The sequence below is a fragment of the Agelaius phoeniceus genome, chromosome 6 (genome assembly GCF_051311805.1).
Source record: "Agelaius phoeniceus isolate bAgePho1 chromosome 6, bAgePho1.hap1, whole genome shotgun sequence".
In the NCBI taxonomy this organism is placed as follows: Eukaryota; Metazoa; Chordata; class Aves; order Passeriformes; family Icteridae; genus Agelaius; species Agelaius phoeniceus.
The window spans coordinates 40,439,650-40,467,635 of NC_135270.1; the positions used below are offsets into that span (position 1 = coordinate 40,439,650).

At 36.9% G+C, this 27,986-nt stretch overlaps 1 protein-coding gene across 1 annotated transcript; it reads right to left on the bottom strand.

Moving 5' to 3' along the window:
- Positions 1 to 596: 596 nt before the first annotated feature.
- Positions 597 to 27,959, bottom strand: SEC23A (SEC23 homolog A, COPII component). The gene is made up of 20 exons (XM_054634687.2): positions 27,820 to 27,959; positions 24,120 to 24,359; positions 22,291 to 22,348; positions 21,946 to 22,032; positions 20,547 to 20,783; positions 20,368 to 20,447; positions 19,321 to 19,465; positions 18,832 to 18,990; positions 17,902 to 18,017; positions 16,344 to 16,467; positions 15,161 to 15,241; positions 13,358 to 13,447; positions 12,008 to 12,114; positions 10,866 to 11,019; positions 10,003 to 10,080; positions 8,874 to 9,035; positions 7,387 to 7,473; positions 5,727 to 5,882; positions 5,081 to 5,146; positions 597 to 835 (listed from the first exon to the last, which is right to left on the bottom strand). The coding sequence occupies exons 2-20, from the start codon at positions 24,338 to 24,340 to the stop codon at positions 746 to 748; spliced, it is 2,298 nt and encodes a 765-aa protein (XP_054490662.1). The 5' UTR covers positions 24,341 to 24,359; positions 27,820 to 27,959; the 3' UTR covers positions 597 to 745.
- Positions 27,960 to 27,986: the final 27 nt, after the last annotated feature.

Genomic DNA, 27,986 nt, shown 5'->3' on the forward strand with positions numbered 1-27,986 from the left:
GCATATTCACCTGTTACTGTTTTTGATAATAAGATACTTTGGTCAAAATACATGTAGATTTAAATTTTGCACAACAGTGGAGTTTATATGTTTTTAGTTCAAATTTTTATGGTGAAATAAAGAAAAACTCTGTTCCCAAAGAATCAAATTGGGTAAATGGGAAGAAATACTTGAAATTAAATACACCTAAACTAAACAACTCATGAACAGCAATATCTCTGCAGGAAATAGAAGTTCATCAGCCTAAATCAAAAGACTGAGTTAATACTATTCTTATAGGCTTTTTGTTGTTGTTTTGTTCACTTCAGGCTCAGATTGAGTGAACAAAAGTAAACACATGGCAGTCTGGAAAGCCAGACATCACCAAAGATTTCCTTTATTGTTCAATGGGCCTTTGTACTGCAGAGCATCATCAACCCCAACCATTTCAAACAAGAAACTGAAATCACATCTCAAAGTTGTTGCAAATAATCCCAAAGTAATTATAGTATCACAGTAATCAAAATGACTGTTCTTTTTCCTCTGCTTATAACTTAATCTACTACCTGTAATTTTTACAAACTGCAGTTCACATTAAAACATTTGCTGATAACAAAGCTTTTCTTTGAAAACAACACTGCTTTACATCTAGTCAGGCAGCTTGTGCATATCAGAGCACTGTCAAGAGAGACATGGAAAAGGGTAAAGGAGAAAAAAGCTGAAATATGGCTGCAGTTTATCTGTGCCTCTAATGCACTGCAGAATTTCAGGCAGCACTTGAGACAGCGAGTTTCTTCAGATGATCCATAAATACTTGTAAGCTGACATCATCAGTAAGAATGGGTGCTCCAGACTCCTATGAAATAAGGGAAAAAAGAGAACTGATTATACACATTGTGAAGAAAAAGCATTTTAAGACACAATATGTTCCATTGAATAAACATTTTATAAATTTAGCAAGATCTTAGAAGCGTATCATTGCTGAAATTCTGACAAAAAAACCAGCAGACTGTACATTTACATAAATTTTCATACATTTACATGAATTCAAGCATAAACCACAACTACATTCTCTTCCATTAACACACAGAGCAATGACTTGCTGTATAGCAAGATCTTTACACCAGCCATACAAAACTCGAGAACTGCCAAATATTAATTTACAAACTTCTACATGTAAATAAAATTTCCACAGCACAGTTCCTGCATCATTCCTGCCTCAGTAGAGCAAAAAGGAGAGAAACAGTAATATGCAAATGACACAACCAACAAATCAGTATCTGTCAGTGAAGCTAAGACATATCAAAATGGTGAAAGAAGGAAACAAATCCCCTAAAGGTCTGATTTGACCAAGTAAAGGTCATCTGGCTTTCCCAAAGAGAGGTGGGCCTGTTCTCTCCTGTGGCTCTCTACCACCTCAGAGAAAGACCAAAAGCAGCTGAAACTCACAAGCAATCAAATCACAAAACAACTTAAAAAACCTTTTGGGTGGATTCTTGCAATTCCACAAATCCAAGAAGTTCAAAACTGTCATGTTTTAATTACTATTTCTAAACAAATTTACCAAATTTAACAAAGTCAAAATAAACAAGCAGCTGGCAACTCTGCAAATATTACACAGTAACTCCCTTAAGTCTTTTGAGACCAGTCTACCACTATTTCCAATTACAGATACAGGAAGAATTCCTGTAGAGCTCAACAATTCAACCTTTTCAAAGGTACAAAGCATCCATATTTCCAAATAAAACCAGAGCTGTCAGAACTCTTGTAAAGTCTTCCAAAACACAGACACAAAAGTCCTAATGAGGATGCTCAGAACTCAAAAGTCCTAATGAGATGCTGTTTTCTGAGACCTGGCCAGAAACAGTTGTCAGTGAACAACCAAGAGACAAATCCAAGTGCAGCAAGATTTCTTGGATCACTACGATACACAGCCACTCTCAGGGAAGGCACACTAAATTCGCTATCATCTGATGGCAGCAAGATGAGATTAAAGGATGCTCTACTTCCAAGCCTGTCAAATGCTAAGTCTGAGTTCTCTTATACAAGAATCATAGAATCATTTAGGTAGAAAAGACCTCTAAGGTCAGTGAGTCCAACCATTAACCCAGCACTGCCAAACCCACCGCTAAACCATGTCCCTAAGTGCCACATCTACACAACTCCTAAATACCCCCAGGGACAGTTACTCTACCACTTCCCTGGGCCTCTCATTCCAATGCTTGACAACCCTTCCTATGAAGAAATTTTTACTAATATCCACTCTAAATGTCCTCTGGCATATTGAGGCAATTTTTTCTTTTTGTATTGCTTGTCACCTGTGAGAAGAGACCAACTCCTAACTGGCTCCTTTCAGGTAGCTGTGCAGAGTGATACAGTCTCCCCTGAACCTCCTCTTCTCCAGACTAAGCACCTCCAGCTCCCTCAGCCACTCCTCACAGGACTTGTGCTCCAGAGCTCTCACCAGCTCCATTTCCCTTTCCTGGACATACTCCAGTACCTCAGTGTCCTCCTTGCAGTGAGGGGCCCTAAACTGTACACAGGACTCAAGGTGTGGCCTCACCAGTGCTGAGCACAGGAGGACAATCCCTTCCCTGGGTCCTGCTGGACACAATATTCTTGATCCAAGCCAGAGTGCCATTGACCTTCTCCATCACCTGGGCACATACAGGCTCATGTTCAGCAGCTGTCAATCAGCACTCACAGGTCCTTTCTGAAAATTTCAACTGCATCTTCAGACACCAACCACATAATAAAGACGCACAAAAAGTTTGTCATTAATTTCTGAAAATGCTTTCTATACTATTAAGGCACATGCCTCCTAAAGGTTAAAGAAAATCTTTACTTAGAATATTAAAAACCAACTAGGCAATTCATCACCTCCTGAAACATGTTTTCAGTGGTGTGTGGGTGCCCTCTTCAGGTCAGTGTGGACTTTTAGTTGTGCACAAAATAAAATATGAAACAATCCAGGAATGTCATGAGAAAAAAAGAGCAAGATGCCAATCAGTTTTAAATTTCTCCCAGATATAACACTTCTCATTTCATAATTAGTACTTGATTCAACTTTTTTTCACAAAAAAAACCTGCAAATGCTACCATATCAAGTACTAGCATATTACCTTGAGCACACATAGTGCAGTGCCCCTGGGGATCATTTCTTATGTTAACCTAGAACTGAATTCTTTTCAGCATTAAAATGGACAGCTATTTTTTTGCAAGATGTATCAGTCTCACCTGTCCAGCATGAAACATTATCTTACAGATCAGTTGAAGATTTCTTTTTTTGTATTTACATTTGGAATACTGTTTCATTTGCTTATTAATTAAACAAACAGAAAACAGTTGTCCTGTACTGCTGGAAATGTGGAAACTTCAAAAAATTCCAGGTAATGTTTAAATTAAAAATAAGACCTTCTAAATTACAGCATTTGTGTGTATGTTGAGGGGAAACAAGATGAAGGGAAGCACTAATGAACTGCTGGTTAGATTACCAAGTTTGGAAACAAAAGAATTTGGGATTTGTGTTCAAATTGTGCTGGACCTGACTCAGTACAAAATTTTCAAGTTTTTTCACTCTGGACCTCAGTGATGTTCATTGCCAGAAGCTTCATTAGATCCAATTCATCCCTATGAAAATGTAGCCTGATAAAACTTATTTGACAAAGTAACTGCCATAAAATTGCTATAGAGCTTTCTCACCCATGACTTCAATAGTGTACACCAATTAGCAAAATACTCTAAGAGCACAGTTAATATGTAGCTTCAAATGTCTGATGCCATTAGATTTGCATGAGAAGATGACACTGCACTAGCACTTACTCACTACAGAAGATAAATGTGGAAGGAGATCATAGAACAGAGATGCACCATTCAAGGATACAAGCTGCTATAGAGGGTTTAACTTCTGAATAAAACTTTCTGCTTAAAGAACAAGATTTGAAAACTGATTTCTGGCCACAGAAATTCTGGAAAACATCAGTACACTGGCACCGGTGTATTTGCCAGTTCTTGTAACTACCTTCAACGCTTATCTCCCCTACTGCAAAACAGTCCCTTCGACTTCATGTGTGGAAAGCACCCTCATTTCCAGTACTTTAAGGTATTGATAGCAATGAGATCTAAAGCTCTGTGATACAGGTGGACAGGAGGATAACAATACAAGGCTGCAACATGCTGACTTAAAGACAGGGCCACCAGGCAAAGGTCAAGCAGCCTTTCTAATGGCTCAGCCAGGTGGAAGAAGCAATACTGAAGTGTTACTGTTCTGTTCTGCCCTTGTGCAATTTTCATCCACAAGACAGCTCAGCCTGACCAAAGCTGCCTAAACCCTCATTGTCACTCATTTACATATGAAAAAACACACCCACCAGTATGAAAATTATGAAGTGGCTGCCCTTCTTACATCTTTCACAGCAGCAACAGGGAACATCCTATTTGACTACAGCAGGTATAAAATTATTCTAATTCCACCATGGTGTGGACAGGAATATGATTCTACCTTTCAGGCTGATGGGCTTGCTCCTCTCTCCCTCAAAAGCAAAAACACTGTTTGGTAAGATCTGCATCACTGCTACTAAGCAGAATGAAACTAAACTTAATTACTGGTAAAGTTAAGCTTAATGAATTGTAAATTATATACTTAGCTTAATCAATCATTGTCTAGCCTCAGAATATTTAGTACTAAGGCAGTAAATGCTCTTATCAGTGACTATTCCAAATCTTTTTATCTGTTGCCTCAACAAAATATCTGCTTTTAACTTTGCAAAACTATTGCAGTCAAAGTCCTTTGAGAGGCTCTGTCAGGCAAACATCAAACCCATAGTCTTAAGACAACACCGTCTAAGAAAGTAGGCTAGACATGAAAGCAGCCTAACAGAAGCTTAAAATAGTAAACCAGATCATTTCTGTCTGAAGAAATAAAGCCCATTTTTCTTAACTTTAGTAATTTTGGTCACATCAGACCAAAACTGCATTTCTTTTTCAGTTTCAAAAACTTCACATTATTACTTATACATACCTAATGTGCCACTTCACTTGCCTTCTGAAATAAGGGGAAAAAAATCAAGTATACAAGCTTTGTCAGCAGATTCATACTCACCTGTCCCCATGCATACATGTTGTTATGAGTCTGAGAGGGATTTACTTTTGAAAGCAGGAATCGAGCCTTTAAAAAAATAAAACAAAGACAAGAAATTGATCTTCTCAAACAGAATTTTCCTGCACTCAGAAAAAAATTGCGTATGTATGAAATGTCATTTCTATTATCCAGAGATACAGACACTGCAAACAGCACCACTGTAAATAAAGCCAGTCACCGATTCCACAGCTCTAATGAAGAACTGCTAACAACTTTCTGATGCAGCTGAAAGTAAGCTTTTGTATTTTTCATGCACTAGCAAAGCAAATGTGAATATCAACAAGACATTATTAATAAGTTTTTAAAAAAACACCAATAGTAATACTGGTATTGGTTCAGAGACCCAGGCAAGTACTGTCTTTTCTGCCCTACACAGAATCTGAGACTCCAAGTCAATAATGATTAAAACAATAATACATAGCAGGATTCACAAATTAGAGAGAAAGCTACTCCTAAATATCTTGTTCTGTAAAAGCTTTAAGAGTCAGAACATTGATTTGCAATTTATGTATATTTTAGCAGAGAAATTGATTTTTACTACCAAAGATATCTCACAAAATTACTAACATATCATTTCCAAGATTATATAACATACACTTCACCATACCTGGCTTCCTCCATGCTCTGTATCAATGTATCTGGGCATTGGAAATCTGGAATGGAGAATTTCTTGGGCATCGTCTACTGGAGCTTGTAGCAAGTGGTGGAAATTTTCATATTCTGGCATATCTTGGTACCCCGACTTACGCCACTGTGCTATGGTCTGGGGACAGGGAAAGAAAGAAGTTTAGAACTGATTCACCAAACTTTCTTAGAGGATACACAGGTCTTTTCAGAGGAGAATGTGCCATTGTGCCATAGCCTCTTTTCTATCACTCATCCCTTTCTGCCCTATAGTATGGAAGTTAATTTTCAAAAGCCAAGATGTGCAGGTAACATGCTACTAGATTTTTTTTTCTTAACAATTTTGTGGTCCATCTGTATTTCCTCTTTTTTTGTCATCTTTTACATGCCAAGTATTTTGTTTGAAGGAGGTCAAAGATATTATTTACACTTCTCTAATATGCATGTCTATGACACATAAGAAATAAGTATTTATACTGATACCTTTCAGAGTCTGTAGCACAACCTCCCCACCCCTCTAGGAGAGAAGCTGGCTGCTCCAGATCAGCTCACTGATACAGGCAGTGCTAGGAAAGCCCTGCTAGGGGCTGCTAGGAAAGCCCTGGAGGGACCCTCAGCAGGGGCTCCTCCCTCCTCTGCTTGGCAGCTGCTTTTAAACTGAAGGTCTCATTCCTGGCTCCTGCCTGAGCTACAGGCCTGGACCAGGCCATGTACCTACTGATCCGGACCCCCACTCAGGGACTGGACTTCATGGCCAGAACTTGGAGCTGCCTCATCCCCATCAACTTGTCTGGTGATCTGCACTGAAGGCTGAGTCTGGCTACAGCCCACAGCTGCTCTGCTTGCCTTGCTCAGGTACACTGGGGACAGGACCTCAGTGACAAGACCCTGCCTGCCTTGCAGAGATGCTCGGCCCCTGCTCCCCTTCCCTCAGGGAGCAGCCACCACTGCTGCTTGCTGATAGCACCTTACAAAAATGAGGTAATATTCTGCTACTTAAGAAGTGTTGAAGTTTAGTAAATATTTTTATCAGTGTAGCTACAAGGACAGGATCCAGAACAGTATTTTTCAAATTCTCAGCTATGAACCATTTACACTTGCAAAGCAGTAAAAAGCAGCAGCTCAATTCCTCCAGGGAGGCAGAGTAGTAACAAGTCACAAGCACTTTAACTTTATTACTAAGGAATGTCTATCTACCAAATTGCCAGGAGCAGTTCCATTCATCCAGGACAGTACAGACAAAGGGTAACTATAAACTTGGTGTTCTGACTACCCATCCCTGAAGAACCAATTTAAAGGTCTAAAATAAATGAGTGAAAAGTGGGGAGGAGGGGGAGGAAGGGTATAACACTCTCTAAAGTAGGAAAAATATTGATCTAAAAAAATACTCTGCATATTAAAGCTAATTCATCTCAAACTCATCATAAGAAACAGGACCAAGATGTCAAGTCATGTCAGGTATCTGCATATAGACATGTTAAACTACCAAACTACAAACACAAACTAGGACTCTGCTGTCAGCCATGCAGATGAGAGGGTCAAGCACTGGAGGTGCATGAGAATGGAGCCTGACTTCCAGTGATTGCCATAATATATCACTCCTACAGAAAAAAAGTATTTATGTAAGAAATGACAACTCTTACCTCTCCATGATAAATAAGGATTTGGAAAAAGGTGTCCATAAGGAGAATGCGATCTGGTAAAATGCTGCTGCTATCCAGAAGAACAGGCTAAGATTTAAAAATAAATTTTAAAATTATCAACTGAGATTTTTTAATCAGTAACTTAGGAACTTTTTCAGTCACTTACTAAAGCTCCATATTTGCTCCTTTTCATGTTACACATCTGCAACCCACACAATTTCATTCTGAAGTTATCCTGCCTGATTCTATGTCTGATACTTCATGAAAGTAATAAAAAATGTATTCAAGAGCTGAAACCCCTTTCATTATTATGCACTTTACTAGTCCTTCACGTACCTCTGTATTTACCCATATAATGCCATTAATTTGAATTGTATTTCAATGCATAAAGATTCAGCAGTTCAAGTGTAAGATTTTTGTTTGGGTTTTTTTTAAGTCTTGTTTTCACAGCATATTAGTACTATGCATATATATCCCCCAATACTGTATATAGTAAATACTCATGGTTTATGAAATCTAATATAATACTTAAGGTTTTCAGTCACCTTTTTAAGGGTAGTAACACTGTTATCAGTGCTTATGATTTAACTGAATCAAAATTACTAGAGATAACAGAAATGGTAACTATTCCAAGAATCAAGAAAAAAATGTTATTCATTCTGCACTGAGACATTAGCTCCTGTTTAATCATATTTATCCTTCAATCACCAATGGAACTACTTGTTTTTCATACATGGGAGACTTGCAAGCTGCTCTTCACAAACCACCTTATTACTTTCATTTGAATTCCACTTCTAAAAGACTTTTTTTTATATCCTCATGAATAATCTAAAAGAAAAAATCCTGAAAAAAGTTAGTAATACAACCTGCCAAGATCCTCAACTACTGTGTTTGCTTTCACTGCCTTGCTCTCTTTTATGTAACAGACTACTTTTGTTATCAGCTGACACAAAGAAGTGCCTGACACTTCTTTCAGAAGCTTCTTGGAATACTAGCTTTTTATTTTAGGTTTATACAGAATGTGCCATGACAAGGTCAGCTGGAAGGTTCTGTACTAAATCTACACATAATGGGAACCATGTTAAAATTAGAAGCTTTGGATTAAGGCAATAAAATTGAGGAAATTTTTTACATTTAAGAAAACCTCAACTTTTCTTTCAGGTAACAGTGAAACTACATTTTTAAATAAAATCAATTTGTTTATATTTACATTCTGGCTCCACAAAGCCAAACAAAGCTCTCAAAAACTAACAAAAAAGTACCATCCTTAAGTTTAAAAAATAATCTCTTTACAAAGTGACTCAAGACTGCTACATCACAATTCTGAGATATGCCTTGTTCATAGCTGCTTTAAATCAAATGAATGTTATTTCTCATACAATAAATTTTAAACCAATACATTTTATAACATGTAACAGTGAAGCCAGCAATCAGCTCTTTCTCAACAAAGCATCTTTTAACCCACTATGGAGTTATTTTACTGATACCTCTGGAGGTCCATTGAAAGAGTAGGCATAAAGAATTGGCTGAACCATGATAAGTGACTGGGTTAGATCTTGACGCATAAAATGATGACGATAGTAGGAGCTCTCGTCCGGACTGTTGTTAAAAACTTGTAAGAAAGGAGATCTTCTCAAGTGAAACATGAACTGCAAAACAAGAACCACTGTTTTGAACTTTGACAGATCAAAAGGATAGTTGTACAAGGAGAGAAATATTTTCCACAAACTGCATGAGACCAATGCCACAACAAAACTGAATCCCAGCTCCTTTAACATTTTGCATCTCTATAGGCACCTTTGCTAGTTTTTACAGACTCCCATGACAGTAAGAGAGGTATCAGAATGGGTAAACCTACAAAGCAGCTTTGAAATGCTTCCTTTACTGTAAGTTCTACCATTCCTATGAGGGAGGTTGCTGTTCTACAACTAAGTTACAGCACATGAACAGAAAAAGGAACATTAGCCACAGCAAAGTCAAACCTTGCTAGTAAAAGCATATGCTTTCATTGCTGAAACAAATTCTCCACCTGCTGATTCAATCTCTACACAACACTTAACACCTACAGACAGATTAGTACATAACTGAAACAGAAATATCATGGAAGTGCGTGAAAAGTCTAAAAGTGAAGTATCTGGAGCTATCAGAAGGGAGAAATTTATCAGAACAGATTATGAGCAAAGAAACTATTTGAAGTTTAATACAGTCAAGGTCAAGTTCACTTCACCGAGAAGTGTCTGTTTTCTGGTCAGTACCATAAATCATATGGGAGAGAAACAATAAAGCAAATCCATTTATTTTCCTCATGTTTTCTGAATTTCTTCATTAGAGCAGCCCTTTTAAAAGTGTTGTCATATGAATTACAAATTCAGGTGAGATAAGGATTTTATTGTAGGAGAAACAAAAGATATACATAGTTAGACATTTAACTGTAAGGGCAGAGGACAAAAAAGGACACAGCAGCACAGACAACAGAAATGATTTTCCTAATGCCACATGCCAGACAGTAGTAAGGGGGCAGGGGGTCTGTTCATCCTGATATGTCTTATTGTACGCAGTGCTACAAGGACTCTTTCTTCACTGAGCATTCTCTTCCATCCCTATAGACAAACTCACCTGTGGATAAAGTGAAAATGTTTCTGAAAATCTGAAAGAGCTTGGATCATCCTTGTGATATTCTCCAAATTTCTGACACTGGAGTAAACAAGAAAAAAAATCTATATTAAGAAATATACTTGTATGGTCATGCCATTACTGTAAGTTTGGTTTTAACAGGCACATGACTTGTGGTGCTTGCAACTTTGAGAACAGACAGAAACCTAGCAAAAACATTGGCACAAGTTCTCTTTTTAACAAGCAGTGATTTTCTTGCATATGAAGCTTTAAGAACTTTGTGTGTTAGTTGTGTTTCCCTCTAAAATCACTAAGCAGACTTAGATGATTAAACAGCCCAGAAGAAATTATTTAAAATTAAATTATTATTATTATTATTATTATTATTATTATTATTATTATTATTATTATTATTATTATTATTATTACAAATAAAAATTAAAATACATTAAAAACACCAGACAGGAAATTGAACTTTTGAAAATAAAAAAAGAATCCATATGGTTTTCTAGATACTTTGCCTACTTTTTTTTTTGTTAAAAATATTTACTCTACAATATCATTACAGACAACAGAAAGAAGAGAAAACTATAATTTCTGTTAATCACATGCTAAAATTTCTCCTAATTCCTGGCAATTACAATATGTTGAAGAAACCAATAAATGAAAATACATGAAAAATAAACTGAAAATACACACCTGCTCTTTTTTAAATTTAAAATAGAAAATCTTTGTTAATTCTGTATAACCTCATGTGGAAATTAAGCATTCAGTTTATTTTTTACTTTTATTTTAAAGTAAACTATCACTGAACAGTATGTGTCTGCAAGAAACCCATCTGAGTCATTCAGTACAGCTTGTTTTACCAGTCGTATAAGCTGTCTGTCCAGCCACCTCAGCACGTCAGGGCCCTCCTCTGTCTCTGCCCTGTACACTGCCAATCTAGCCATGAGAATTGCAGCAGCTTCCTGGTCAAAAGATGCAGCAATATTTTGAATCTGGGTCTGTGCATCTGCCCAGCTGCAAAATAAGAATACAAGGATTTGCATCACAGTGAAAGGAAAAAATTCAACCTGAAAACATCCCTTCAAAATTAAGGCAAAGAAACGTTAACAGTTAGCAGTTTAACACACTCATGCTGAAGCTTCAAAAAATCTACTAGGCAGATTAAATAAGCAGCCTCCCAGTTAACCGTTCTTTAATTAGAAATGTTCCTTATTTGTACAGATGCCATGCAACCAGTGAAATAAAATATAATGTCACTAATAGAACAGGTGCCATATTTTTTTAAAAAAATAATGATGAAAGGTTGTTACAGAAATCACCATCCACTAATCTAATCACACACTCCCACATTAGCAATTTTCTTGTGCATTTTGCCAGTTCTTTTTAATTTATAGAGTAAACTACTAATTAGACCTTTCATCAGTCACCAGAATTCTACAAATACAACTAATTAAGTTAACAACATAGTGTTTTCAACAATTAGGGCAATGCTTTTTTCAACAAACTGAATTTTCCATCTAATTAACCAAGCAATGATCTCCTTCTGCTTAGAGTAAATAAATGTCACTGGACATTGAAAAATGTATTCAAAAGATTAAACATCATGTCCTAAAATTGTGAAGTATATTGAATCAAGGAAACTGCAGGTAAAGGTTATACATGGAATACCAGGTATTTACATCCCTCTGAACTGCAGTTAGCATTCTCCAGCTCAGTTTTGAAGTGATTTTTGCCATTCCCTAACTCCAAACATACCCTCAGTTTAGGCCACAGAATTTCATTCACATCTTCCCCTTTGTCTAAATTCACTTGGCTTTCCTCAGAGCACTCTTTCAATAACATTATACAGCCACTGTAACCTCTCAGAGAAAAAACAGTCCACAGGACAAGAGAGGAAACTGTCTCAAACAAAACAGTGCTTACAAAATCTACAAAGTAAAAGGCATATACATAGATATACACCCTGACTTTTCAAAAATTATTCACCACAAGTAAAACATACTTTCTGGCAACTGTGGTCACTCTGATACGTCTCTGTCCACTGGAATGCTGATACTGAGTCACAAACTGGATTGCACCACGTCCTCCTTGAGGAATGGGAGCATTGTGCTAAGTACAAAAGGAAAAGAAAATTAAAGAGAATCTCAAGATTTTACAGTATGATTTGAAAATGTATAACTAATTACTAGAAATTATTTCCAATAGATGGCCCGAGTTATATTAATGCATCATCTGGTGCTTTTGTTACATTGAGTACCTTTACTACACACAGATAATCAACTTGGAGGTTGTTCAGGGGTGTTAGAAGCAGTTGCTGGCTTCACCAGATATCCTTAAAGCAACCAATGCTCTCTCCTTACATATGCCCTTCCAGAGACAATGTTTTCCAAGGGGCCATACAATTCCTGGTTTCACCACATTCTAACACCATATGACTCACTGGAATTACAGGATAAGAAAAGTGATACTAATCTAAAATGTTGATCAGTGGATCTCCAACAGCACTGTCAAAACAAAGATTGGAATCCAGGTGTAAACTGAAATTTTGAAACTCTGCTCAGTGAAAATACAGGCTAACATGCTATATAAACAATTCAAAAGAGAAGGAGAGTTGAAAACAACTATTACGCTAAATAATTAGGGCGGTTTTAGAGCTACCAATAAAATGGGCCCAACATAAATATACAAGAAGTAAAATCAAAACCTGGCTAATATAAGTTCAAGTTTTCAAACCTTTGCATAAATAGCAAACTATGAAATACAGCACACTAAATATATAGAAACTACGGTCGGCTCAGTTCCTAAGCTGCTTCTTGAAATAAGAAATGGTGTGAGAATGAGTACCACACTTGCTCCTCCTATTTTCATCCTCCTTTCCCTCAGGGAAACAGGAAATCAGACTATTTGTCCTTCATGCATTTCAATGAAACCAATCTTTGCTTGCAAATACTGAGCAATAAATTAAAATGTAACAGGATGTAGTAATTACCTTGTAACTAAAACATCAGAGAAATACTGTAAAGCACTTTTAAATACACAGATTACAGCATTTCCACATAATGCAATTAAAATATATTCATTAAGTAACACACTGAAAGAAAAAATTTGAGTTAAGAGATTATGAACTCAAATCAAAATCTGTAGAGTTCTTTAGTGCTCATTGTCACAAACAAGAAGATTAGCCCATCATTAAGCAGTTACTGTCCACCTCTAAACTTTGACAACACAAAATGGCGACATCATTTTTATCCCTGCTACTGTGCTTGGGGAAATCACATAAAAATACAAGCTTCAACAGTCACATAAAGTAAGATTACTCTGTTTAGTACACAAGTAGACAAATATTTATTACCTGGTTTACCACCTCAAAGTACAGTGCAAGTGTTGTAGTAGGATTAAGACCACAAATCTTCCACTGACAAGTGCCTCCTGTTCCAATCTCCTGCAGAAAGATTTTGTAATACTTTTATAAACCAGAAGTATTTCCTTGTTTATGAAATACAGCCTGCAATAGCCATTATAGGTAACTGTTTGCAACTACTCTCACAAGCTTTCTCCCTGCTCACTCTGTCACCTTCTCAGACAAACGCTCCTGGCAAAGCAACTGCAGAGCTGGACGTAGGAATAATAAAAAAAAATTTAAAAAAAGAGATTGTTGTTTTAAATAATTAATACATTAGAAAGATCAGAAGCTGGCATTAGAAAAATACTGAAAAAGCAAGTCAGAAACAGGAAAATACCAGATTTCACTTAAGCAGAGGCAAAAAGCACATGCAAGTGGAATGACTGTTCTAAGGTGCAGCAGTAAAACTTTAAGCAATAGCTTACACACTGTATTTTACTTAGTTACACAGTCTCTAGTAACTAACAAGGTAACTGTACACAGATAGCAATGTATTTCAACTGACAATTCCTTTTTGCCATCAAAGCAACATAAATATCCAGGAAAACCAATTAAAGTAACCCATCATCCATAATGGACACAGGGAAACCAAATAAAACTTCTAAGGAAAACTATGCTGGCAATATTGTCACTGTGCCTGTACTCACTTGAAAGCATTTTGGCTAGAGGACTGGTCCAGTTACCACCGAAATGAGCTGCAGGTACTCTCATTTTATTCATATTCAAATTTGAATTCAGATAATTTCAACAAAAAGGGGTTTGGAATAAAAATTAATCATGATATAACTGCAAAGCCAACAGACAATCTCACAAGTGAATCTCTACTACCTCCTATGAAATAGATATGTAGCTTAAATAAGGATATGTACCTTTAATTTATTTTTGGGGTTTTTCATTTTATTGCAATATATTCAATGAAATGAAAAAAATCTGTACCAGATCACCAAGAAAAAAACTGTTGGATATACTGAATTTTTTATATTCACAAAGATGTAGTCATAAATACAAGGAAAATTTAAGGAATAAAAGTGCTTGATTAAAGGCCATTTGTGAGCATTTTCATACTGGGAAGTGCTCTACTATGCAAATTCTTAGGAACAAAAGTGAAACTTCTCAAATATAAGACATTTTGGTCACTTGCAGAAATTGTTTTTTTTATTGGTAATCAAAAGTTAGTAATATTAAATTATAAGAAAATATATTAACATTTAAGTCTAATATAATTTAAAAGTATTACTTCAGGAGCCTACAATAGCTGGATCTTTCAATTATTTAATTAAATGTGCATTTGGTGAAACAGCTACAGAAATGGGAAGAGAGAGTTCAGATAAAAGGGATGTTTCCAGTCTTGTGTCCTCTTGCTCTGTCAATTCCTTCTAAAAAACGTGTTTTTATGGTTCACTTCGGATAAAAGGACACAGCTCTGATTTTAACAATAAAGCATGCTCATTTTCTACTTGGTTTCTGCTACATCATCATATAACTTTCGTATAATAATTTTAAAGCAACTAAAGCTAAACAATCTAAACAAGTGGACAAATCTAAACAAGTAACAAGGGATCTGCAAGGTCTAGTACAATTGAACCTGACCTACTAATGAATGTAAGCTTGCACGTATTTAATTGAAAATTGGTCAAAAGTGACCATTTTGTTTCATTTATGGAAGTTTCAGCCTCTCTTCAAATCCAGAAATCTTAAATCCTGTTTTTCCACAGAAGGATATGACCTTTATTTTCAGCAAAGTTTACTTACATTTTCTGAGACACAAGGTCCCTTAGAGTTGAGAGAGACACAGGGTCCAATCGCTCCAGAAATCTTTACTTCTCTTGAAGTCTTCATATTTCAAATAAAAATATACATTAACATGCCATGCTAAAGAATTCAGTCTCATTTTATTGTTAGATAATTAAAATCTCAAGGCATACTGCATTACTGATACCTTTGGGAAAGGTTATAATAATGCTTGATACATCTGGAGACACTTTTCACGTGCTCAGTTTCTACACTTAATTATGTTTATTTGCTATACTAATTAGTATATCTTAACAGCATGAAGATAAATTAAAACATGGAGAAAAGCTGCTTGATTTATAAACATAGGAGCCTAGAAAGTATACAGGGTAATGCTTCCTTCCTAATGAAAGGATTAAAATTTTCAAAGGTAAGATTAAGACTGAATACTTTTTACTGTAAGATAAGCCTACACACACCTGATAAAGAATTTCTACTCTATGTCCTAAACATATTTAGCTAAATTAGTTATTTATGTTCTTCCAATGTCACTTTCCTCTTTGAAGTGATCTGTGTATCCCTCTAGAACTGGGGCTCCATTTTTACATTTTCTGGGATCTTTCAACAAAATTCACATCAATATGTATACAAAAAAAAAAAAAAAAAGAGGGTTCAACTATTTGTCCTATTACTAAAAATTTAAACAGAATTTTACCAAAAATGAAAATAGTCTCATGTTCTTCTACAATATGAGATTGGAATATTTTTCAAGAAACATCAAGGAAGGCAGTGCTTGAACCTACAGGATATTCAGCTCTAAGCTTATCACAATGGTGGAGGCAAAAAATAATGTTGTTAAAATGCCAGAATGGATTCTGGTAAGGATGGAAAGTGTGGAAAGTGAAAGAAAATTTGTCCTGGAGTACACAGAGAAACTGACTTACCTAAAACCAAGAAACCTCTGATATCAAAATCTATACATTCACATTGAATGCAAGGTGAGAAGAACTACCATTATACCTAACTCACATTTACAGAATCCCAGAACTACAGAAATATAGCTAGGACTATGTACAGCTATGTACAGCCCAAATTTAATAGATCTGTTTAGCGTGTTCCTAAAAATTCCTTAAAAAGGCAGATTCTAGTTTGTAGCCATCCTATTGCATTTTTTCCCTAACAGACTGCATTTTTGTATGCTTACCTTTATTTCTAATGTGCCACCAAATCCCATCTTAAATTGTCCTTGCATATCTTTAGTGAATACTCTCTGAAAAGTTTGTTTGAATAATGATGTATTGAACGAGTCTCCCATTACCATGTAGCCTCTAGACAATAAAACAAACAAACAAAACCCATGAGTTAAATTAGATTATTTATATACTTCATTTTTATTAAAGAAACTAAAGACAATTCACTGTAAGACATATTTTTACCTTCTTAAAATAGACTAATGTTAAATTAGTATTTTGCTACAATGTTAAGGATGAAAGTTTGAAGTGAGCTCCTTGCCCTATGCATCTTAAGGTCCTTATAGTATGTAACCAAATCTTTCACTGGAAAAATACTGTGGTGGACTTTCAAAAGATGTCTCAAGATCCTGACATACAAAGTCTTCTGATAGTTATTATTCCATACATTTTGTTCCATGTATTTTGTGTAGTTCATTCATTACTTCAGGGTTAAAACTATGCTCAAGAAGCAGGATTTATTTTTATGTTTAGCCACATTCTGGGGATGTAACTGCGACAGTTACCACTTGTCATGAAATATACCCTGCCATTAGAAAATATAAATGGGAGATATTTTCAGTCATCAAAAAATGTTAATGAAAACATTTTAGTAAAATATGTCAATAGGTCAAACATTACACTCAAAAGAAGTTTCCACATGGATACTAAAAAATAGAAGAAAACAGACACAGATAGAATCAAAAATTCCTCTCTGTATGAGGGATGTAGCCAAAACCAAAATAGAAGATCTGTAAGAGGAATAAACAAACTATACATTAAGGCTACAGAAATAGGGTGAGTCAGAAGAGCAGACAGAAAGAGCAAAACAGTATAAACAAAAACACAACTCAAGTTTGTTTGATGCAGAAAAGGAACAGGAGTCAAATATGCAGGTAAAATCAAATTTAAACATAAATATCCTGAACAGTGAAAGCTCCCAAGCTAAGGCTATACACACAGCTCCGAAGAGAAGCAGTGATTAGCATGGCCAAGCTGGCCTGAAACTCAGGAACTGTACCTGACAGTCATCTAAACCACTAGCTGAACCTATATATATAATACATATATAGATTTTATATATATACAATATCTAAAAGAATGGCATAATAAGACAGAAAGAATAACAGAGGGTTTTATACCACTCCGAAGAACACGAAAAATAAGGACAGGTCCTTATCTTTACTGAAACCTTCCACTTACACAGATACACACAGAAAAACAGAAACACAGATATGTTTTAAACACGTGTATCTGATAAATTGTTTGTTTAAAAGACATCCATGCTATTCAAGCCTCAAAAATATCACATTAAAAGAAAACAGCAAACCCGCTTCTGATTAAATCAAAAATTGTGGTGACAAATCTGCCAGAGGCCGAGATATTCTAAAATTCCAGTACAAAAGTAGCCAACAGAGTTTGTCTGTTTACACTTTTCTTTTTTAAATAGCAGAATTGTTTGCAAGTGCTTCATGTTTAACAATTTTAAACTGCATCTTTATATACTACAAAAAAAACCAAACAGACACATACCCAGTGTAGTTGGGACAACACTTCATCTCCAGTAGACCAGTCTGATCCAATGCACATGCATAGATGTCAATAACATGACCATTTGTTGCAGCTCGATTAGCCAGGGCTTCAAAATGCTAAATACAAGATGAAAATACAGTTCATAGCAATTTACAATGTGAACTCTCCTCATCTTCACATTAAATCCTAAAGTCACAAATTTTTTCTAAAACATTATCAGATTCTATTCACATAAAAGTATATTTTTCCTGAAGTTAATAAGACTGGAATTTTCAACACTTGGGGTTTTTTTCCTGATCAACTGAGAGCTTGACTGCCACTAAAGAGAACACTGGTTGCTATTTAAACTAGAAAATTTGATCATCTTCCTTTTAAACATTGTATTTAGTGCTAGATCCAGCACAGAACTGAATTTACTATTCTAATCTCAAGTGTCTACAATGAGAGATGCTTGCAACTGAGCTAATTGTTTAAGCTCCCATTATAATCAGTCAAGATGACTTGAACAAGTTTTGGATGCAGTTCACCAACCCAAATGTACATTTTAAATTAAATTAGATATGACTAAACTCTACAGCCTAATCCTTCCCCAACTTTTTTTATAGGTAACTTCAAGAGACAGTTTTGAGCACCAGTCTTAGAAGCACCAGCCTTACAACACTAGATACACCATTTGGTCACATAAATTTCTGAATTAAACCAGAGAAACACTCCAAAGAATTTTAATGTGAGCTAAACAAGTCCTAACTCAATATTCTGACATTTCTGAAGAAATTCTTGAGACATACCACTATTCAGAGCCCGGTGAACAAAACCACACAATTCCCACCTCTTTATACATTTCCTATTACTAACAGCATTTTGCAGTGCCCACCAATTTAAATGTTTACTTTATAGGAATATGTATGAGATCCCATGACCATCTCTTACCTTAGTACCCTTTTTAACATATTTTGCATTGTCTTTTTCAATGTCATGCCATGATCTTATAGGTAACTTCAACTCATCCCCTACAACCATGCCAGGTCCCTGCGTTGCTGGTCCTCCAATGAACATCATTATGCGTGCACCAGTATTAGGGAAAGTGCACTGCAGGAAATAAAAGACAAAAGAAAACCTTTGGGTTTTGCTACAAACTGAACAAAAGAATTAGATATGTGGACATTTATCACACTGACAGGATTGTAAGAATAACAGCATTTTTTCACTCCCAGAAGTTAAATCTGCCAGTAATTCTAAGTCTCATTTTTGCCTTAATGTCTATGAAATTATAAGCATGTAAAGGATGAGATTCACCAGAATCATCCTACAAAATTCATACACATCAATTAGAAATGTTTTTACATATTGATTGTGGAAGCTTTTCCGCAAGAAAATTATCTAGCTGTAGTTTAGCCTAGCTGCAGCTAAAGCTTTTACCTCAAGGAGCCCAACAGCTATAGACAGGGCCACTCCAGAGGAACGTAAGGGCCGTTTTCCTTGTGGAACAGGCCAAGGATCACGCTGCAGCTCACCCAAAAGATCAGTAAGATTCATATCAATCTTCTGCACTGGCTGCAAAAATCTGGAAACAAATACATGGAAGTCGTTTAGATTTAAGTTATTAAATAAAAGTTTTATCAATTGCTCACTAGCAATATATTAGACATCTATTTGAGGTATCTAATTCTAGATTCTGGTCTGAATTCAGGCCAGTGTCTCTGCTTCATCAAAATAAAGCAGTTTGGAATTACTACATACACACTCAGTTTAAGAAGCTGAGCAAAGAGCTTGCAAAACTGAAACTTGCAGACTTACAGATACCACCATTATCCAGAAAGAACTTTAACTAGTCAAAAGAACAAAGCAGATGATGACGTATGAATTCCAAAAAGAAACATGTTTCCCTGCTTCAGCAACAATCAAAGATCAGGAGAAAAATTAACACAGTAAGATCTCTTTCATGCTGCTGCAAGTAGTTTACATATGCAGCTAATTTTTAGAGGGCAGAGACAGCAAAACTGTCTTTCAATAATTTCATAAATTTCTTCTGCCACAGTGAAATACACAGGAAAATCGAACACCAGCCTGCAATTTCCAAATGAGAGACCAAAGGGGAGGGAAGAGGAATAGAAGAGGGAGAAAAAAGGAAGGCACAACTGGCTATCTGCATAAGGTATCTTATGCAGTGTTAATATCTATTAACACTTTCCAGCACACCAGTCAACAGAAGAATCATTATTATTATTTATGTATCTATAACGTACCTCTCAGAGCACTTGCAAAAATCATCTAGATAATATTACTATTACCCATTGAGTCAATTCTTCCCAGTACAAACTGTAGGAAAGAACTGTCTACTAGTAAATTTGTGCCTGACCAAGAAGTTTGGCTATCAGTTTATTGTTTTATTGATCATAAAACCTAGGTTTTCCAGTACATTATTGGGGTCAAGGTATGTGTTTTAAGATATTTAAAGTAGATTACCTGTTAGAAGGTGGTGGCTGCTGCACCTGAGGACCCCGACCGACTTGTGCAACAGCTACTTTTGTAAGGCCCAGCATTTCCTGTCACCAAATAAATAAGATTTTATTACAAAATTTGTTTGCGGACTATTTCACCATTAGCACCTTAATGATTTCTTTTTGTTTGCTTCTGTTCATTACCTGAAGCTGTTTTGCAGAGAGGTCCTTTGTTCCTCTGAAGACATAACTTTTGGAAATTCCTTCACAGCCAAGCTCATGAACTTGCACCATTCGGCCAAAGGTAATGAGACCTACTAATGCTGTTGGTGGCAGGAGACTGAGGGACATTTGCATGGATTCCTTCAGAGCTTGCAAGTCTTCATCTTCCATGCATGTATCCACAACATAAAGAAATATCAAAGGCATCTGAGGACCACGCTTTGAGAAACAAAATTAGAATCATATGAAAAACAAGTCTTGCAATATTTAAAGGATCAAAAATGAACAAGTAAGGCGAATCTTATAAATGTTGCAATTTTAGTCATACCAGTAATGTCAAAGTTTCATCTAACTTAACTCTCAATTGGTAATCAGGATCCAGAACAAAACCCCCACCAAAGTGAATTCTGTACAAAAAGGAAATGCTTACAACAGAAGAAAAGAAAAAATCATTTCAGGATATCAAGTAATTTTGAAGCATGAGCCAATTATATACATCTTTTAAAATACAATGACCTCTTACTGCTCCAAGTAAACATAACAGTCATAAAACTATTCACAATTATAAAAGATTCTAGCCTGATGACAGTCCATGGCATTTCACCTCCTGATTTTACTCTAGAGATCGTCAGTACTTTTTATTCTATCTAAACTAATTTTGCTGTAGTATGAGCAAACATTCAATTTACTTTGCATTACAGCAGTCAGCAAAAAGTACAGATTATGTTCAGTATTCACCCTTCCTTTCATTAAAATTTGTCACACTTCAGTGAGGATTCAGATTACGATTTGCCTCACTGAGGTCTTACAAATTTTAATCCTTAAAAATTAATTTAGAGGTTGAAAATTTGAAATTGTAAATGTTTGCAATTTAGAGGTTTAGGCCCATTTTTTATTTCTATTCAAGTAACCTCTGTCCTGAAAAAGGATGAATATTAAAATTCAAACACCTGAATTGAACATGTATTAGCTGTTGTCTCTAAACCAGACAGCACTAGAATTAACTACTCATCATTCAAATACAAACTTAAATTCAAATGGTTAATGAGAGATAAATGAACAGTAACATCTGAATTGAAATTACTCTAGCAAGCAACAGAGGTAAGCAGCCTCCTGACACAAACACAAATTAAATTCATTGTAAAGAAACAGACCTAACAGAAGTATCAACTTTAGAGAAGAACTCTCTTTTTCTTTTGAAACCAATCTTATAAGCCATCCTAAAGCTCTTATAAAATATTTTCCAATTGATGGCATCAATGTTCAATAAGCACATAAATACTCACAGTCACTAAAATAGAGTGAAGAAGCAAAATGGAAATTTATTCTTTTTGTATATTGCAAGGTGCTGGATGTTCAATATTCTATTTAATGATTTTACCTGTACTACATATTCAATGCTGGAGAATTGAGGCAAAAGTTCAGCTGGCTGATTCATTTCAGATATGCCAGCGTAAGTAGGAGGAAACTGCAAATAAAACCACAGAAATTAAATGTAAATAAAATATTGTAATTTCTACAAAGGAAAAAAAGAACCAGACATTTTTCAACAGATATTCACTATTGCTATTATGGAAAAAATCTCAATGCAATGCCTGAAGATAAAATTGCACACTCATGCTCTTGCTGTCAATTTCAGTTTGCAACTGTAATTTGAAAAATCAAGGTTTTCATTTCACCTCATAAAAAAATATTTTCTATATATTGCATTTTTTATTTTTCTTACCTGGTTTCTCTGGTAACAAAAGTTGCAAGCCCAGAGTTTCGCTCGATAATCCACTTGGCTATAAAAATACAACAGGTAAAGTTTATATAGCATGAACAATTCATTTGCCTCCACTGTCCCTAGAATACATGTCTTTAAAACCTGAAAAATACATTGACTTTTAAAAAGGTCCTTTCAAATATACTTTCTCCTAAATACCCACATTACAAACAGAAAATGGAGCCTTACATAGATGTATCAGGTAAAGTATTGTGTTTAGGGAGAAAGAATGGTCTTCAGGAAAAAATGCAAATAAGAAATTTAAAAATACAGACTCAGCACCTATATTAGAGCCTTTGTCCATGGTTTTCGCATATCTTTTAAACTCTCCCTACCTTTGAATTTTTCATCTTTTTCTGCCTCTATCTATTAGCTGCCAGAGTGTGGGACTAGCCTGAATATACATTATGCCCTAAAAAAAAACAGGTTCCAACATGACAGCTATGTCTGTAACAAAGACAACATTGCTTTCAAATTATGAGTCTACTCCTTTTGTCTACATTTTTATTAGTTTTCAGAAAGTTAAAAAAAAAAGCAAATTCTATCTTCACACCACAGAGATGTTTTAAAGTCCTAATCACATCTTAAGGGAAAGTCACCTAAATAGTTCTCAATGTACACTTTTTGCTATTACATCTTCTCCTGCCTACAAGAGCAAAAACATTTTTAAAATATCATTGAATCTTCAGGTAAGTCCCAGCATGCTCTAAACAAAACATAGATCTATTGCTATCTAATTGTCTTTACCAGTTATAGAGGCTGCAAATTACCTAGCCTAAAGTGCCACATAGGCTTCTAAAGTCTCCTCAGATTGAGCCTCTAACCACCCTTTCAGGGGGAAAAAAAAACCAGTCATTACTAGCACATACAACACAGGAAAAATGTACACAGTTCACTGTAATGTTGACATCTGACTCTATAACTTTGTCTTTGCATTGCTTTTCTTCCAGCCCTCAATAAAAGATAATGCTTCTGAAAAAGTTAACTTCAACTAAGTCTGACTCCCAGCATAACCAGCCACTGAGGCTGTTTAATACTGAAACACAATTTTGCATCTGCTTTGAAGCTGTCTTTTCTCCCAAGCAGGGACAAGTCATTCATAACATTAAATTTATTCTACAGGTTCTCTGACATCATGTCTAATCTTTATCAGTCAGGGCCCTTGCCTAGCAAACTCCAACCTAGAAATCATTCTGCTTCTCTTCCATACTTCTATGACAGGAATGACATATGAAACATCTCCTCTGCTTGCAACCCAACCTTACCCATGACTAGTCCACAATCATTTGAGCTTGTGCCAACATCATCCCGAAGCTTAAACAGCTTTCTACCCTCTTTCATGCCTACTTCTGATGTTAACTAAAACAGATAACCTGCTTTGGTCCACAGATGAACTAATGTCAGTAATAAACATAGGTTATTTCACTTGGAAATTAAACTATACCAGGGTCCAACAGTTCAAAAGATACAGTATTGTAACGTTTTACCCAAGTCATTTTCCAGAGGCAAAATGCAAGAATATACTAAATCCCAAAATGTATAGTTGCAGAAAAATAACATACCTAATCAATACTAAGTACATTGAAACAACTCATTAAATGAAAGCTACGTTATCAGTAAATATGTTACATATGCAAATCTATGTGCAGAACCTTCTGAGGCCTGCAAGTCTGCACTGTACAATGATGTGAGGAGTACTTGAACTTCCATGCACCAGATCTTGCACACAGTTCAGCTGCTCCCAAGATTCTAAAGCAAAGAACTGGAACAATAATATGCTTTAAGTTTACCATAAGGGATTCAGAACAGCTCGGCACGTGGTCCTACTGCACAGCACTGGCTCATACTGAATAGGAGGCAAGTCTGGCCGCTCTTTCAGGGGTGTGAAGAGGGCAGCCACAGGGACTACCATTCTTGTAGCTTCCAGGCGACTTGAAGGCCAAACATTCCAGCTGAATCTAACTCCATCTCTGTCCTCATTCTGCTGGATAAATTCCAGGAAGGTTGTCATGGTCAACTTCTCTCTAACACTAAAAGAAAAAGATAACTGTCAGCAGGACGTTGAGATGCAAAGACTTTTAACTACTAAATGCAGGTAGTAACAGTCACACATTCAAATACTGTAACTGAGTTACAGTCAATAAAACAAAGTAGAGCTTATTAAATCCTAAAAGCAATGTGCAGAATTCTAAGGGGAAAGAAAATACTTCTGTATAAAATTTTTTAAGAGTTTCTAACCATATTTTTGGTATCTCATGATGCAGCCTACATGCACACATAAAGGGATGACAACATGACATTCCACAAGAGTACATTCCTACAGCAATGCTAGGAAGTAACTTTGTAAGAAATACAAGTGCCTTACTCCAATATATTATGTACCAAGAAGCACTTTTCAACAATTCTTTGAATTCAAATTTACCATTTTGGCCATTGACTTAAGGCTTTCAAAATGTTCTGCTATGATTACTCAGAAGCTGGAGAACTGGGGAGCACAGACACATCTGAAAAGCTCAACAGGTACCTCTGAACATCTGGTAAAGTCAGCAAGGAGCACTTCCTCCCTCCAATCCCAAACTCCTCAGCTATATACACACTGTTCCAGAATATCTGCTGCATGCTACACAGTACCTTTTATAAAACATATAGCACAGGCTTTTCCAGGAACTAGGATATCTAAACTCACACTCCTTAATAATTAAGGATTTACAGTAAAAGCCTACATGAACCACCTAAAAGGAAGTAGAAATACTCCTAGGTCTCAATTTAGACTCTAACAAGTTAATGAAGAGCTATTATAAATGCTGAAACTCTCCTGAATTGGAATTTAAATCAGGAATTCTCCCAAGCACACTGACATTCTTAGTTCTGACCTTACATACAGTAAGGAGACTCACAGAAACTCTCAATTTATCAAAACCTATTTCTATCTATCAAAATTATAATGGCATTGTACCTTTAGTTTCTATAACAGCTAAAAACTTTTCAAGTTATTTTAAATAATAGCCTAACTTAACACTTTTATTCTAATTGTAACTTTTAAGAAAACAGAATTACAAAATACATAAAGCAAAGGGAAGTGCTGCATTTCACAGTTAATATCCTTAAGAAATAATCAACTGCCAATATTTTAATTGGCACGTCTTGATATTAGGAGCAAATCTGCTCCTAATGGCAATTACAACACAGGGAGCATGAGGGACTTTGTGCATAAAAGCATTTCCACCATTGCTTTTACTCAAATTTCCGCAAAGCAGGGGGACAAAACTGAGCAAAAGAGAGAATATCTGGAAGTTGTAATTACTACAGAGAAATCAGAGACAGAAATAAACTCAGCTAAGAGAGGAAAGAACAGCCTGGCATTTGAAGAGGATATAGATTTTAAGAAATGTCTCTCCTAATAAATCAAAATCCATCCATGTTTTGTAAAAAAAGCTGAAAAATGGGATATTAATGCAAGAATCTGCACAATACAACTATCTCCACTCTAACCACAAATTAAATAATCTCTCAATTTAAAAATTATTTCCTGAGAAGACAGAGAAAATTGCAACTTAAGGCTATTTCAGCCATTCACTGGCAGCAACTATAGACTCACAAAATCCAGTTCCAAACACTGCAACATGTCACACTTTCTGTCCTGGACTTCAAAGCGTTTTCTCCACATTTTGCTCGAGCTGTGTTTGAAATGGCTGTACGTGGATATTACTTTTACCACCCAGTTATTGCTCCTTAAAGGGCAATGTACAAACACCACTGTGCAATGACTAATCACATGCACATAGATACATAAACGACTTGTTGGATTTACTGTGTCAAATACTATTATTTTCTATTAAGTATGGATTTCCTATTCAGAAGGTAAAAGTGGCCAATAATCAAGTTCTCCTCCACCTTTTCTTCTATCCTTTTCTTCCTTTTCAAGTGCCAATAATGCTTACCTATTTCCCCACTCATCAAATATGGAACTCTTGGTCTGACAAGTTACATTCAGTAGCATTGTTACAACTATGCAGACACTGAGATAGGTGTGGAGATGTATTGCATTATACAAGAACAACAAACCCTCCTGGCCTACAGCCTACACACAAATTTTGGATACCTAAATGCCACAAAATACACACTGCTCACCTCAGAAAACCTCAGAGAAGGGATTTTCAGAACAGGTGAACAGCAACAGTTCCCACTTTGGGATGTCACTGCAGATTAGGATATCCAAAAGAAACAGAAGCCCTTTCTGGTTTGTTTCCTTCCTCCCACTGCTCTGGCTGAATGTACCTCACAACCCCACACCATGAGAATCTCAACTGTGTGTCGCAAAAGAAGCCACACTTGAATTGCATTGAGAGTCACTGGTTGAATATCAGCATCTTTACATGTTTACACAGCAAAGATAAATATGTCCCAATACATAATAACCCCAAAATAATATCCCCTAATCCCTGCATACATATACAAAATCAAAACATTTTTCTCTACAGCACTGTAAGAGGTCCAGCATAGACAGAAATACATAAAGCAAAGGGAAGTGCTGCATAGATAGATAGAAATCCCTCATAGTACCATGTATTTAACGACCACTGAGTACAGCTCACTGCACACTTGTCTTACAACATGCCTATTCTCTCAGTTTATTAGGCACTAACAACCTGGTAAAAGAGATTAATAATAAACCCTTAATTAATTTTTTATGCCCAAATTACATACCAAATACAAATCTATTTCAAGAAGGAACTTAAATACAAGAAGGAACTTAAAATACACGAGCAAAATGGTTTAAATAGTTGTCTAAAGCAAATTGCTGACATTTTCACCACTCAAACACAGTCATCTTCCAAATCTGCTCTCCCAGACCTCTCACTGAAAACTTTTTTTTTTAAACAACCACGGTATGTGATAACCCACCTAAATTAAAAAATCAACACATAATCAAACGCAGCAGGGCCTGCATTTCTTGTAGTTTTACCTACACTGGAAGGCATCCCCATCAGCGGCACAGCGGCGTTCGTACAGCGGAGCTGCGGGACAGGGGCACCACAGGCGCTGCCGGAGAGTGCCGCCCTTTACCCCCGGCCGCGGAAAGGCCGTGCCCCGCCGGCCCTACCCGAGCGCCGGCACCCCGGCCGAGCTGGGGGCTGCTGGGGGCCGCTCGCCCAGCCCCGGCCCGGCAGGCGCTCCCCGCCGCACCGGAGGCCGCGGGCAGGGCTGATCAGTGGCCGGCGGTAGCCCCGGACCCTCCGGCCGCCGGGGGCCCCAGAGCAGTTTCGGGCACCCGGAGATCCCCCACTGCCACGGAGGGGACGCGGGGAGCTCCCACCACGCTCGCTCCACGTCCGGCAGCCGTGCGGGGCCCCGCGGCCCGGGGTGTCCCCCGTGCCTCCCAGCGGGGGGAGAGGGGCTGCCGCCTCTCCTCCCCGCGGCACCGCAGCTCCGCCGCCTCAGGCTCCCCGCGCCCTCCGCTGCCCCCTCAGCGCTGCCCTGCCCGCTCACCCGCGTCCCGGCCGCCGCCGCCGCCGCTCCCGCTGTGCTCGCTCTCCCCGCCCGCCCGCTCGCAGCCGCCCCGGCGCTGCCGACGCATCAACATGGCTGATGGGAGAGTCCGCGCCACGTCAAGGGGCAGAGAGCGGGGGCGGGCTGAGCTCCGCCGCTCCCCCGCC

What these genes read in the sequence shown, in the direction of transcription:
- SEC23A (XM_054634687.2), bottom strand. Translation starts at nt 24,340, where the DNA reads ATGACAACCTTCCTGGAATTTATCCAGCAGAATGAGGACAGAGATGGA. An exon ending in GTGGCACATTAGAAATAAAG is followed by an intron (nt 15,242 to 16,343) that starts GTAAGCATACAA and finishes TGAAATATGAAG; the next exon opens with ACTTCAAGAGAAGTAAAGAT. An exon ending in CTTTCAATGGACCTCCAGAG is followed by an intron (nt 7,474 to 8,873) that starts GTATCAGTAAAA and finishes TTTAAATCTTAG; the next exon opens with CCTGTTCTTCTGGATAGCAG.